Source organism: Teleopsis dalmanni, chromosome 2 (genome assembly GCF_002237135.1).
Source record: "Teleopsis dalmanni isolate 2A chromosome 2, ASM223713v2, whole genome shotgun sequence".
NCBI lineage: Eukaryota > Metazoa > Arthropoda > Insecta > Diptera > Diopsidae > Teleopsis > Teleopsis dalmanni.
In genome coordinates this window covers 111,179,215-111,193,553 of record NC_051847.1, presented here as the reverse complement: position 1 = coordinate 111,193,553, position 14,339 = coordinate 111,179,215, and the positions used below count along the sequence as shown (strand labels likewise).

The 14,339-nt window shown below is 29.0% G+C and overlaps 2 protein-coding genes across 3 annotated transcripts; one reads left to right on the top strand and one right to left on the bottom strand.

The window, feature by feature from the left end:
- Positions 1–4,846: 4,846 nt before the first annotated feature.
- On the top strand, positions 4,847–7,434 carry LOC119680025 (protein no-on-transient A-like). Of its 2 annotated transcripts, none has more exons than XM_038092643.1 (3): positions 4,847–4,863; positions 6,434–6,544; positions 6,601–7,434. In XM_038092643.1, the coding sequence occupies exons 2-3, from the start codon at positions 6,470–6,472 to the stop codon at positions 7,315–7,317; spliced, it is 792 nt and encodes a 263-aa protein (XP_037948571.1). In that variant the 5' UTR covers positions 4,847–4,863; positions 6,434–6,469; the 3' UTR covers positions 7,318–7,434. The 2 variants fall into 2 exon arrangements, with proteins under 2 accessions (XP_037948571.1, XP_037948570.1); XM_038092642.1 differs by lacking the exon at positions 4,847–4,863 and adding an exon at positions 5,752–5,833.
- Positions 4,890–5,854, bottom strand: LOC119680026 (the record flags this gene model as incomplete). Its single annotated transcript, XM_038092644.1, has 1 exon — positions 4,890–5,854. A coding segment is annotated over one exon (843 nt), but the record flags the coding sequence as incomplete, so codon positions are not given.
- Positions 7,435–14,339: the final 6,905 nt, after the last annotated feature.

Genomic DNA, 14,339 nt, shown 5'->3' with positions numbered 1-14,339 from the left:
TAAAGACGCGATAAAGGCATTAGTTGATGCGAACTGGCGAATAACAACACGTGAGTTTGGATTGAGATTAAGTTGATCAAATTCAACAGTTTATGACCACTGAAAGGCCTGAGATTATCGTCGAAGCTAAATGTATGGGTTCCCCATGTTCTCACAGAGAGAAATCTGTGTAGCCGCATTGACGTCTGCGATTCGCTTCTCAAACATCACGAAAATGATCCGTCATCACGAAAATGAAGCGCATCATCATTGGGGATGAAAAATTGTTGTATACAATCAATGTTATTGATAATAGTACTGTTCACATTATTCGAAGTTTTTAAAAATTCGAAGTTCTTCGATTATTCGAATATTCGCATTTCAACGAAGTCTTCGAAGTTAGAAAAAACTTCGAAGTTTTTGTGAATTTTTGTTCTCGAAGTCTTCGAAGTTTAAGTGTAGTGAAATACTTCGAAGACTTCGTAAGCAAAAGGTGAAGTGAGAGCGCAAAATGCAAACAAACGTGCATCACACAAATTATTTGAGGGATGAAAGCATTTGCTTCGTTTGTACGGTTTTATGTTTTTTTTTTTGGTATTCTATGCAGAAAATTAAAAACATGTTTTTTTGTTTTATATTATTACATAAAATTTATTTTATTATTAAATATGTATTATAATATATATTATTATTAAACATGTTATTATTAAATATTATTTATATTAAATAAAAAATTTACATTTTAAACAACTTATTTATATTTATTATTTATATTTAAAAAATCATATTTGAGAAAATATTTAATATAATATAAAATATCTACGTAATAATATGAAAATATTGATATTCACGGATTTTATTAGTAATGGAAATTTTATAAAAATTTTCATTTTCCTTTAAAAAGAAAATCACAAATTAAAACATTGAAAATTAGTTATGAAAAAATGAGTTTTGCTCATTAATGCATAATTAAATATCTCTGCATACCTGCAACATCTGTAGCATCAGAAAGAGTATTTTCAACGGCAGGAAATATTGTAACTCCTCATCGCAGTTGTCTTGCCCCAGTATATATGGAAGCAAACCTTTTTGTATATCACAATAAAGCATTTCTGTCTAATGATCAATTTTTAATGTAATTTGTTTTTTTTCATAAAAGTTTTAATTTGAAAATTAATTTAAATTTCCATTACAAATAATATAACAAAAACAATATATTAATTTCATCAAATTTTCATGTATTTTATATTATATTAAAAATTTTCTCAAATATGATTTTTTATATATAAATAATATATATAAGTTATTTAAAATGTAAATTTTTTATTTAATATTAATAATAAAATAAATTTAATGTAATAAAATAAAACAAAAAAACATGTTTTTAATTTTCTGCATAGAATACCAAAAAAAAAAAACATAAAACCGTACAAACGAAGCAAATGCTTTCATCCCTCAAATAATTTGTGTGATGCACGTTTGTTTGCATTTTGCGCTCTTACTTCACCTTTTGCTTACGAAGTCTTCGAAGTATTTCACTACACTTAAACTTCGAAGACTTCGAGAACAAAAATTCACAAAAACTTCGAAGTTTTTTCCAACTTCGAAGACTTCGTTTACTATTCGAATATTCGAAGTCTTCGAATACTTCGTAAATTCGAATATGAACAGCACTAATTGATAATACCGTGTCATACGATACATTTGATTTATAATAATTTGGTAAGATAATATATAATTTCACTGAAAGACTATAAGAATTTTATAAGTTTTTATTCATAAATTTATAAAAATACTGTGTATCTTAACAAAAATTAGTGATGATTTCCTTGCTTACCCTATAATTGGCGAATAATGGTTCCTATTTCGGTGCCGTTAACGATGCAAGCAATATTCCAGCAGTGATTAGTCGGCAATGGGCAAACAAATGTAAGTGAGACAAGTAAGTGGAAGTTGGAATACACGCAGCAACATTAAGCGTAGCAGGACATCGGAAATTTGATGTTTACAATTTCCAGTGGAATATAATAAAGTTTTAAGTTGATGTGAAATCAACTTAAGTGACGTGTCCTTATTTAGATCCGATCGAATATATACTAAATGACGACGAGGGAAAAGTAAATCCGCGGACACGGTCTTATATTTATTAATTAATGATTATTAATTAATTAGAAATATTATTAAAAATAATAAATTAATAAATTAGTATAGCTCTATAGTAAATACTTAATTGATTATGGTGAACATTAAACACGCATTTAAAATTGTGTTAGGTAGAAATGGGTTTCATAAGTTACTAGACTAAAGGTTAACTAGATCTAACGCAGTGGCGTAACTACACGGAAGCGACTGAAAGCAACGCTTTCGGGCCCCCGAACTTAGGGAGCCCCATTATCAATTTATGTATTCATTATATTTATTTTTAATAAATTCTCAAAAGTGGGTCGAAACGTTTTATGTTGGAATAACATAAATTTTGGTTTTTGAACAAGGTTGCATTTGTAATTTCAAGAAAATCTTTAAAATTTCTTTGTGTTGACATTTAAGTGGAGCCAAGAAAAGAAAAGAGCAAATCGAATGAGAAGAAACATTAAAGAAATTACCAAAACTAAACAATTTTCTAAAAATATTTATTTTTTAGGTATCATATTTATTTAAATGATGCCTTTGCTAATTGTGATACACAGAATAAACTGACACATTGCAAATAGACGCTACGAAAATCTTGGCAAGCCTAATATACCCTTTTTGCACTTTTTCGTATAAAGGGTATAAAAAGATATTAGTAGGAGTTAGTTAGAATTATCTTATGGGTCTAAAAAATGTAGTTACGCCATTGATCTAACACTGGAATATTGCACAATAAAATTGTAAATTTAATTTCTCAAAATATAAACAATTTTTTTGTATTCCGGATTCTTCTAACTTTAAAACAGTTTCTTTTCATCATAAAGATGCATCAGGGGCAGAGGCAGAGATATGGTTTTATTTAAATGCATATCCCACATTCTGTAAGGCACATACAGTTCTTTTTGCATTAAGACACCAAGTAGAAGAAAAAATTTGGAGATTACAAAAGGTTTTTAATGCCAACATCTATATTTGCAAGTGGAAGCACATAAACACATAAGAATTTTTAACCGTGAATACGCATATTGGTATTATAGAATAGTATATGGATTGGAAACGACTTCTTAAATTTTTTCGGATTTTTTTAAGGTTGATTTTTTTTTGTCGAATGTGACACGTCTAAATACGAAAAGAAAGTAGAAGAGTTCGAACAGTAATGAAGAAGGAACCAACAAAAATTTGATTAATTTAATGAAATTTGGCTGACCAAACAACAATGGTCTTGGAAATATTCGAATTCTTTTTTAATTAGTTTATAGTCCATATGTTGTTGAAGTGCAAGTGATAGGCTTTGAACTCGTATATTAATAGCGAATATATATGTTCAAAAACTTGGAAGACGCCGTTTCGATATATGGAAAAACAAATTTCATAACTTAAAAAATTAAATTTCAAATTTGAACTATTATTAACCTCCATGGTTCTGAATACCTCAAAATCTACAAAAAATATATATATATATACAAAATAGACATAAAAAGTAAAAAAAATTTAAAGAGGGAGTATTGTTGTCTAGACAGTATTGTTTTTTGTGTTATTTTAAAATTAATAAAGCCACACTACAACTTATTGAATGCGAAAAAACTAACTGGGCAAGACTATTATAAAAATAGCAGAATTCCTGGAGGTGTTGGTATGCCAGTGACCAGTAGGTACCTATGTCAAAAAATCAGTATCACTTTTAGCCAGAAGCTGTATGTTAAAAGATGAAAAAGTAACAACCAAACAATTCCTAAGCAAATGTCACGATCTGGTAAGATCAAGACATTTTACTATTCCACTATGTACGAAATAATAAACCAGCATTTATCCCAAATATAGATCTTTCAAAAATAGTTTCCTTTATGAACCTTGTTGATTGATTTTAGAACTTAAATTTTCATATCCTGGTTTGTGGTATTATAATGACACCTATACGCTATTTGAACAGAGCTGGAAGCTTTGTGAATTGAATGCGCAGCACCCACTTAAAGAAAGAATTCCGCGGAAATATCAGCATTATAAAGCAGAGAACTTAGATTAATAAAGGTTTTCATAAATGTTTCATAGTACTTAGAAATATGCATTTTCTTGAGCAAGCTATTTCTTTGATGCTCAGATACTAACGTTTTCTGAAGAAAAAAATTAATGGAGTTCAGGAAATAACTTTTCTATAGCGATAGTACAAAGTGACATATAATAAACTTAAAAGAAAATGTTAATGAAATGAATCTATATTTATATAGTATATATGAATATCTATATATCAATAAGATTATTTAATGGTTATTGTAGGACGAAATTTGAATCCGAAAAACTTTATACCTACTAACAAAATCTGAGCAAACTAAATGGAAACTATTTATTTGATACCAAGAAAAAAGCTAAAATTTGAAGAAAAACGAATACTCTTATAACCCACTTCAGCTGAACTATTCATCTTAATCTATCCCATTTATTGCAATAAATAGCATTAAATTAATACAAGTTGCAATAAATGCAATGCGATTATTGTTGAAGTTGTATTGGAATATTATGCAAGTTGTCTGAGCTGGGCTTTTTTTTACTATGTCCTACGACAATTGTATAGACAACTTTATGACATTCGTCTCAATGTCATTGAACTTAACTGACTTTTGTAATATTAGCCACTTGGACATAGACTTAAGTTATTTTAATCTCATTACATTTGATTTTATTATTTATATTTAAAAAAAAAGAAAAAATCAAGTACAAAATGTTATATAAAAATTGTAAATATTTTTCTAGGACATAGTAAGTAATTATGTATTTTTATTAAATTGATTAGTTAAAAATATTTTGAAATAATACTAAGTAGCAATAACTAAAGCAATAAATTACAATCGTGAATAAATTTAGTTTGCAAACAATAAATTTAAATGGAATTGCAAAGAGTATTTACTCAAAAATTATGATTTATCGGCGTGATTTGTTCATTGTGATTTTCTTGAATGTGCACCGATTCACTGAGCTCAACATTCGCGTGAACCGCTGCATCATTGGCGTTAATTTGAGCCTCTTGTGCAGATTGTGTAGCTTTAGCTGCTGCCTCTTTTGTTTCTTCATAGTCTAGACGAGCCGAATATAAGTGTGATTCAACTTGCTCCAATTTAGTCTTTGCTTGTGCCACCATGTCAATTTGTGAAGCCAATTCTGCAGCTGCTTCGGAAGCAGCTTTCTGAGCAAGTTCAGAAGCAGCCTGTGCATTATTAAGTGCAGCAGTTAGTACTGAAACGTGATTAATAGCCTGCTGTGCTGCGTATTGCGCACTTTTCGCGGCTCTCTTCGCTTGCTGCAATTGAGTTAATTCACTTTCCATTATTTTATGTGTTTCACTGTTTTGTTCTTCAAGTCTATGGAGCAGCACTTCTTTGCCTTTAAGCACGGCTACGGCAGTACTAGCTGCTTGTGCTGCGGCTTGTGCCAAAGTGCTTTTTGCCACATACGCTGCTTGCTTGCCAGCTGCATTTTGACTTGCGACTGCTGAGTTTGCTTGATCTGCAGAACCCTTGGCAATATTACGTAGACCGTTATCAATATAAAAGCTACTTCCTCCACCACTGCTGTGAACAATGGGGAAATCTTTTTCAAAATATGTTACTTGTTGAGAAGGTTGTTCTTCATTGTGTTGTTGCACATTCTCAAATTGATAAGGCTGGGATGTATCTACAATTGTTATTTGGTGTGGGTGTGGAGCTGGAGGAGGTGGGGGTACATTAAGATGGTAATTTCCTTTTCTTTTTACTTTTCGTGCCAAAACAAAATAGTTTATATCTAAATGATAAAAAAGTAAAAATATTCATCCTTAGCAATATATACAATGAATACATACCAAATATTAAGATTAAAATAGTTAACCGTAAAATCGCTGACATGTCGGTTACAAATATATAATGAAGTTCTGTAGCTTTCAATTTTATTCAAAGTTTCAACTCCAAATATTTATTATATAGTGCAGTTTATCCCTTGTACGACCAGTTCAAAAAATTTTTATATTGCTTATTGAATGTTCTTGTAAAGATATTCACTTAAATTGAGTCAAATATTTCAATATATTTTTGTATATGTATATTCATATATCATGTATTGTCGATAAAGAAATTCATTAAAAATAAATTTAAATAATAATAAGCTGTGTAAATATATAAACTAACTACTATATGTAACTTTAAAAAGGTTTTTATGCGACAGAAAAAATAAAGGAAAATAACACTCATAATCTCCGATCCGAAAATATATATCACATACTAACCAAATACTCATAGATTGCGTTGATTTTTTTAGAAAAACTAATCAAAAATTTTTTTTAAATTTATTTTTTTAGATAATTTCACATCGATATTCTGGTACAAAGTAAAAAATGAAGTTTCTTACGTTGTTTCTAATATTTCTGAGTTTATCAATACTAACTGCGGACTGTTATAAGAAGGGAAAGGTGAGATATTATATTAGTCTGTTCACAAGTGTTAAATTCACAATCATTTTAAACAGCGTAAACGCAATTTGAAGCACATTGTGCAGAGTTACTATGCGGATTTTGCTCCAGCCAGTGGCGAATCAAGTGCTTCGGAAAATTCAGAAGGTGGTGGAAACGGTAATGGCAATGGAAATGGTTGTGAAGACAAATGCAATAGTGGTCCGGGTGGGGGAAACTCAAAACAAAAAGCCACCAACATAGCACAAAAAGCTGCCCAAGAAGCCAAGGCTGCTTCTGAAGCACAGGCAGCTGCTGGTCAAGCCGCTGCTCATCAAGTGAAGGCTCAATTGGCTGAAAAAGCGATGGCTGCCGCAAAGGCAGCAGAAGCGGCATTAGCTGGTAAACAACAAATTGTGGAACAACTAGAGCAAGAAGTGCGTGAAGCAGAAGCTGTTGTGCAAGAGGAGAGCGCATCACTACAGAGTGCTCAATGTAATGTTAATGCTGCAATGCAAGCTGTACAGCAAGCTCAAGCTCAATTGAAGACCCTAACACAAGCTGTCCGCACAGCGCAAGCAAATGTTGGCAACTCAGAACAAGCAGCGCAGGGAGCACAGCAAGAACTTGCCGAAAAGACACAACTAATGGAGGCAGCCAAAAACCGTGTTGAACAGTTACTACGCCAAATGAGTCAAGCACGAGCCGATCTAGCCAACACAAAGCAAGCCGCATATAAAGCTGCACGAGCTGCACATGAAGCCCAAGTAAACGCCCAGCGGGACACTTGTTAGTAGCGCATCAAAACCAATCGAAATTTCCCCTATTTTATATCAAACACATGAATTTTTACATGCATTTTAAAATAATTATATTTTTATGATACATTAAAACCCGTTATGTTACCTAAACTTCTTGCTTTTAGTGTTGCTTTTCTGTGCACGCAAATAAGGTATAATGAAATCTACTTCTACTATATATGTAAGCCGTATATCTTATACAACACAACTTCACTTTCAGATTATATTAAATGAGCAATGCAAGCGCTTTAACTGTTCTGTTGCACTAACGAATTACTTCTAAAGTCCTCTATTTTTTCGATTGGAGGCGAACATTAAATTTTTTTGCAAATTCAATGTTAATAAACAAGCTTTGCCTGGCATAAAGGAAAATACTTTTACTTTTGCTGGAAATTCCACTTTCCATTTTTTCACATGAACGAAAATTACAAAATATGGACAAGTGCAACTGTGAAGTCGTTAGACTGCCACGTCGATGTGATTGGATGGTACTTAACACTGCTATGTAGTGTTATATTTACTTGGATAAAAATAGCGTTGAGGTTCGAAAAGTAGTTGGTCAAACTAACTAGCAATTAAAATTGAACATTTCACTTAAGTTTTGATAGTTAAATCCGCTTTTTTTTCTAATATATGCACAGATGGACGACGACCGTTTAATCTATGCTTGAATGATATTGAAACTTTCCTTCGACGAAATTTCTATGTACGAGTATGTGTGCTTTAACTGAATGCTAGGTAATTAACATTCAAGCATTTACTGTCATTCACTTCGCATGAAATATTTTCACAATGAAAGTGCAAATTTAATGCATTTACAGGCAAGTCAACGTACCCGGTCATTTGGTTTTCTTGAGCGTTAAAAGTGTCTTTCGAATGAAAGTTTTCAACAAAAACTAATTACTTTCGTAAAGAAATATTTATTGATATGAACCAGAGACAAGATGCGGAGGTGTGCAGCGCACACCATAACATAATTTGCAAAATGTCAAATAAGATATATAAATTTATCACAATATCTTTACATCGAGAATTAAAATTATTTATTACATTTACATATACATATATATTTTTAAAGACTAAAGTGTTAGCAAAAACAATTAAATAGAGTTGTCTATGAAAAGTCAATTATTTTCTTCTCTTAGCTGTTATAGTTGTTAGGCCTGCCCATAAGTTTGCACCTCAAATCGCAGAACATTTCTATTAAATTTCGTCTTTCCCGTTTAAACAATTGCGTTCGCAAATTTATGTCGTTAGTTGTGCGTAACAGTAGAATCGACAAAATACGTTGTAAGTGCGTCCGAGTTTCCAAGAAAAGTTAGAATTGGTGCAAGTTGGAATGCCAACACCAAAACTTCCAAATATGACTTGCGTAAGTAAATACTAAGACAGAAACTTCAGTAGACGTTTTCATTCATCCAATTACGATGAGAAATCTTAGTTATGTGACTGTCCTTTAAAAAATAATTTGTTTAGCTGACCATACCTTTTATTTACTACATCTAAAGAGGGAGGAATTTGGACTTTTGGATACAGTTACTTAAATTATTTAGCTACTGCTATGAATATACATCAACTGACACAAGTATATATTATTGTGTTGTTTCCTTAAAAACGTTTGGAAACAAGGATTGGGTTTTCTCTACACGAATAACAAAAAATAACAACTCGACACAATCAACAGGTTTCATAAAACTGTGAAATTTTAGAATATCTAATAGATTGTGTTTGCTTTTTGGGACTCAAGAGCTTGCTTTTAAAGGCAATTATGAATACGAGTTCGAATAACAAAGGAAATTATAAAAAGCTGATCAACTTGTTTGCTAAATATGATAAATGAGAACATCATTTAACTACTGTGTTGTGTCCGCCTCTTGATATTTCGACGCTCTCAGAAACCGTTCATGGTACGGTGACTAGCCTGGTATGCTCGTCGATTTTGCGGTGGGGTCCTTGACAACATATTTCATACACCTATATCAGAATTTATAAAAACCAACAGAGAACACCGCACCCTTATTATTGCTTTCCCACATCCATTTCGATTTCAACTTTCTCTATTATCTTTATTTTCTTTATGTATTTTTGTATAAAAAATCTATAAAAAAAAACCTATGTATACAAAAAAACCTACACCTGAGAATAGTAGCTTGTAAAATTTTTTTGCAATATATATACGATTTATATGTTTATATATGATTTATATACGGTTCGTCTTCAAAATTTACTATGATAAATTAATAATTATTACTCAAAAAAAAAATGAATTTATTTCACAACAGAAAATCCAAAATTCGTTTATAAGTAAAAAAAAAATAAAAATATTAATAATAAAAATTAAATAATGCAGTAAAAAAATTAATTAAAAAAATAAAAATAATTAATTACAATTTAAAAAAATATTTAAAAGTTAAAATGAAATTGCTGAAAATTAAAACATTAAATTGTATATATATAAAGTTTAACTTTAATTGAACTAAAGCCGTAATTTTCTCTTTCAGGGCAGAAAAAAAATAACATTAACTCTGGTTGATGTTGAATGCTTTTGTTTGATATATATTTTTTGTTGTGCTGTGTACAATATGATATGATACGAACGACTTGAATTTTGAAACATATTTTCAGTGAACATTCACAATAGACTAATTATTGCACTTGGTCGCATTAAAACTTTAGTCAAATATTTTTGCGATTAATATATAACTCTGAGGATTTTAAGAGCACTGTTGTTGCTTCACATTAGTGCTGTTCATATTCGAATTTACGAAGTATTCGAAGAAATTCGAATATTCGAATAGTAAACGAAGTCTTCGAAGTTGAAAAAAACTTCGAAGTTTTTGTGAATTTTTGTTCTCGAAGTCTTCGAAGTTTAAATGTAGTGAAAAACTTCGAAGACTTCGAAGACTTCGTAAGCAAAAGGTGAAGTGAGAGCGCACAATGCAAACAAACGTGCATCACACAAATTATTTGAGGGATGAAAGCGTTTGCTTTGTTTGTACGGTTTTATGTTTTTTGTTGTTATTCTATGCAGAAAATTATTGTTTTATTTTATTACATAAAATTTATTTTATTATTAAATATGTATTATAATATACATTATTATTAAATATGTTATTATTAAATATTTTTTATATTAAATAAAAAATTCACATTTTAAATAACTTATATTTATTATTTATATTTAAAAAATCATATTTGAGAAAATTTTTATTATAATATAAAATATATACGTAATAATATGAAAATATTGATATTGATGGATTTTATTAGTAATGGAATTTTATAAAAATTTTCATTTTCCTTTAAAAAGAAAATCACAAATTAAAACCTTGAAAATTAGTTATGGAAAAATGAGTTTTGCTCATTAATGCCTAATTATTTGACCTGTATGAGCTGTGATGATCACGCAGGTAAGCGCAAATTTATTTTTGCATTATAAAATTTTGAATGTTTTGTTGTAGTTACAGTTATTTTACTGTTTATGGAAAATTTTTAAATCCCTTATTCTAGGAAAAGAAATACATAATATTATAAGGAAGTATCTAAATAAAATGTAAATTAGTGTATAAGCAAAATTGTATAAAAGAAATTCCATCAAATTTTCATGTATTTTATATTATATTAAAAATTTTCATAAATATAATTTTTTAAATATAAATAATAAATATAAGTTATTTAAAATGTGAATTTTTTATTTAATATAAAAAATATTTAATAATAACATATTTAAAAATAATATATATTATAATACATATTTAATAATAAAATAAATTTTATGTAATAAAATAAAACAAAAAAACATGTTTTTAATTTTCTGCATAGAATAACAACAAAAAACATAAAACCGTACAAACAAAGCAAACGCTTTCATCCCTCAAATAATTTGTGTGATGCACGTTTGTTTGCATTGTGCGCTCTCACTTCACCTTTTGCTTACGAAGTCTTCGAAGTCTTCGAAGTTTTTCACTACATTTAAACTTCGAAGACTTCGAGAACAAAAATTCACAAAAACTTCGAAGTTTTTTCCAACTTCGAAGACTTCGTTGAAATGCGAATATTCGAATATTCGAAGAACTTCGAATTTTTAAAAACTTCGAATAATGTGAACAGCACTACTTCACATGTGTTCTCTTTCCCTATTATGAAAGAAAAAAATACTGCTGATATATACTGCTATGTTTGTTGTGATTTGCTCAGTTACAATTTACTTGTCTTACTTACACTCTGCAAAGTGTCAGTTGCTAAATTCTATTTGTAGAATACAATTACAACTAAATTATTTTTTTAAATTTAATATTAGGTGTATTCTTTTGAAATGATCGCTTCAAAAAAACACAGATTGCTTAAAAATTAACATGCAAAGCAAAAACAAAATGCACTAAAGTAAGCCCACTTTCCTGAAAGTGATTAACGAATAACCCCTTCGCGCTACAATGATGCCAAATCTTAAAACTGATCTGTTGTGAATAATTTTTGTAAGAAAATTAAAAACTCCAATCAGCTGTTTATTCTGATTAGTACTGTTCCGAGTACTAATGAGTAAATTTAAATATTTTAAAAACGTGACTTTTTTAATAAAATTTGTGAAAATGACTGACAGGTTAGTAATTGTGAAGAAGTTAATGATTTTTTAATGAATTTTGAATTCATTAAAAATTAAAAATGTGTTCATTAAAAAATGCAATACATGAATAAATACTAAACACAATCGTTAAAAAAGCAAATGATAGCAAATTGTTATAAGACAATTGCAAGAAAAATAAAACAGTCTTAAATACTGTCCATTTAGCATTAACTAGTGATATTACAAGCTTGAAAATTATGTAAACGAATTTATTGCCTAAATACCTTATTAAATTAAAACAATTACTGCATTCAATTTTACTATTCAACAAAATAAATTTACCTGAAATTTCTTTTTATCTATTTGTAGTTGCATGACGAGACCATTGGTTTTTTGCTGTGCTCATGGCAAGAAAGACATTCTCACATTTAACATTACTGTAAATTGAATATGCAAATACATAGTGACGAGAGAAAATTTGTTTTTCCATTTTTAGGTCTTAGTCATAAACGTCTCTATGTTAAAAGGGCAAAATGCGAACTCTGACAAAGGCATATAAAGATGGTATCAGTAGCGACGCTAGGCATCGGCGACCTCTATGGACCTCGCAAAAAGTTGTACATAATATGTACTAAAGTACTGCGTGCATGCACGCATTTGATTTCAGTTTCAAAGCATTCTATGTTATTGTGTTTAGAATGGTAGCATACTCTCACTCTCAACAAACGAATACGTATGAAATACGCGTAATGAATACACGGAATGAATATAAGTTTCGTTTTTTAGAGTACTCTAACTCTCAACCACGGTTGCCACTTATGGTACTTTAGTACCAAAATTGGTACTTTTTTTTTCGTTTGGTACTCATGTTCAAAAAATGGTACATTTTTGACGACCCAACTTTATTGTGGATATTTCCAATTAATTTTTTTTATAAATGCAACTTTGCACTATTTTATATTTTGTTTATTTATAACACTATGAAAAACACAGAACGAAAAAATAAAACGGTCCAAAAAAATTTTGGACCTTTTTTTACAGAAATGGTACCTTTTTAAACCAATTTTGGTACAGGAAAAAATTTTCAAATGGCAACCGTGCTCTCAACATTCTAAAAGTAGTTGAAGTATTTGAGAGTACTCTAAGTATTTAATTTTCAGTTCATGCAAAAATTATGTGTTTTTAAATAGTAAGACACAAATTTATTTATATAATTTTTTTTATTTATTAAATATTATTCCAAATATTGACAATACTAATTTGTTAATTTTATAATAAAGCTAATTACATATATAATATGATATATTTATGAAATAAAATTTTGAACAAAAATTTATTTAAAAAAATTATAATGAGTTTTAAATAAAAATATGAGAAATAATAATGCTCTATAGTAATTTTAGTTTGCTTTTTAAAGTTGATATATAAAATATCACAAATTACAAATTAATTTAATATACAAATTAAATGTTTAGCATCGCCTGACTTAATATCTCTTTTTCAAGATTGTTGTGTTATTGATCTCTACTTAAATTCCATATTTATATAAATATTTATACAATATCTACACAATATCTAAAATCTATACAATATACAGAAACTGAGTACATATTCAAGGAGATATTTTTATATTAGTTATAAACTGAATCAATTTCTAAACATTCTAAAAATCACTCTTGACTCAAGAAGACACAAAGAAATATTTTTACAATAGTGCCTATTATGAATTGTCAATCGGTGATAGACAGTAGAAAAATTTCTGCTGCTGGTAGAAAAAATCAAATTTTGGTATTATGAATTGCAAACCGATAGAAGTTTTTCTATCAGCGGTAGACAAATTTCTCTACTGCATTTGAGCAGTAGAAGTTTGTCGATCGTATAAAATATATGCTGTTAAAACGCTTTATATAGTCAATTTAACGTATAAATTTAATATAACTTAAATATTACTAATTTAATAGTTAGTAATAATTCATTAAGATTTAATATAATATAATATATATTTAATATATTTGATTTCAAGTGTAGTGTTATATGTATATTGAGAATAATGATTGTTGCATTTTTGTTTTGGTTTGTTATTTATTTATGTGTATTTATTCAAATATTTTCAACATACGCAAGCATTTTCCAAATTTCTTAGATATATTTTTCAACGAATAATGTATTTACATAAAATTAAGAAATAATAAAATTAATGAATTTTGTTGTAGGGAAAAATTGAAGAGCAATAAAAAGCAGATAGCAAAACTTGTTGCAAATATTGGAAAAAATATTGTTGCAAATATGGAAAAAAGAAAGGCATTTGGAATAAGACACATTCCAGACCAATGTGGGACAAAATTATGATTGAGCTTTCTAGGGGCCTAGAAAATATTGAAAACATTTTAGTGAACGGAGGCAAGAGTATTGTGATTAAAAACTTACTGTAATACAAGAAATTTGTTATGGA

Coding starts and splice junctions, on each gene's coding strand:
- LOC119680025 (XM_038092643.1), top strand. CDS start 6,470: ATGAAGTTTCTTACGTTGTTTCTAATATTTCTGAGTTTATCAATACTA. Junction 6,545..6,600: donor ACTGTTATAAGAAGGGAAAG/GTGAGATATTAT, acceptor CATTTTAAACAG/CGTAAACGCAATTTGAAGCA.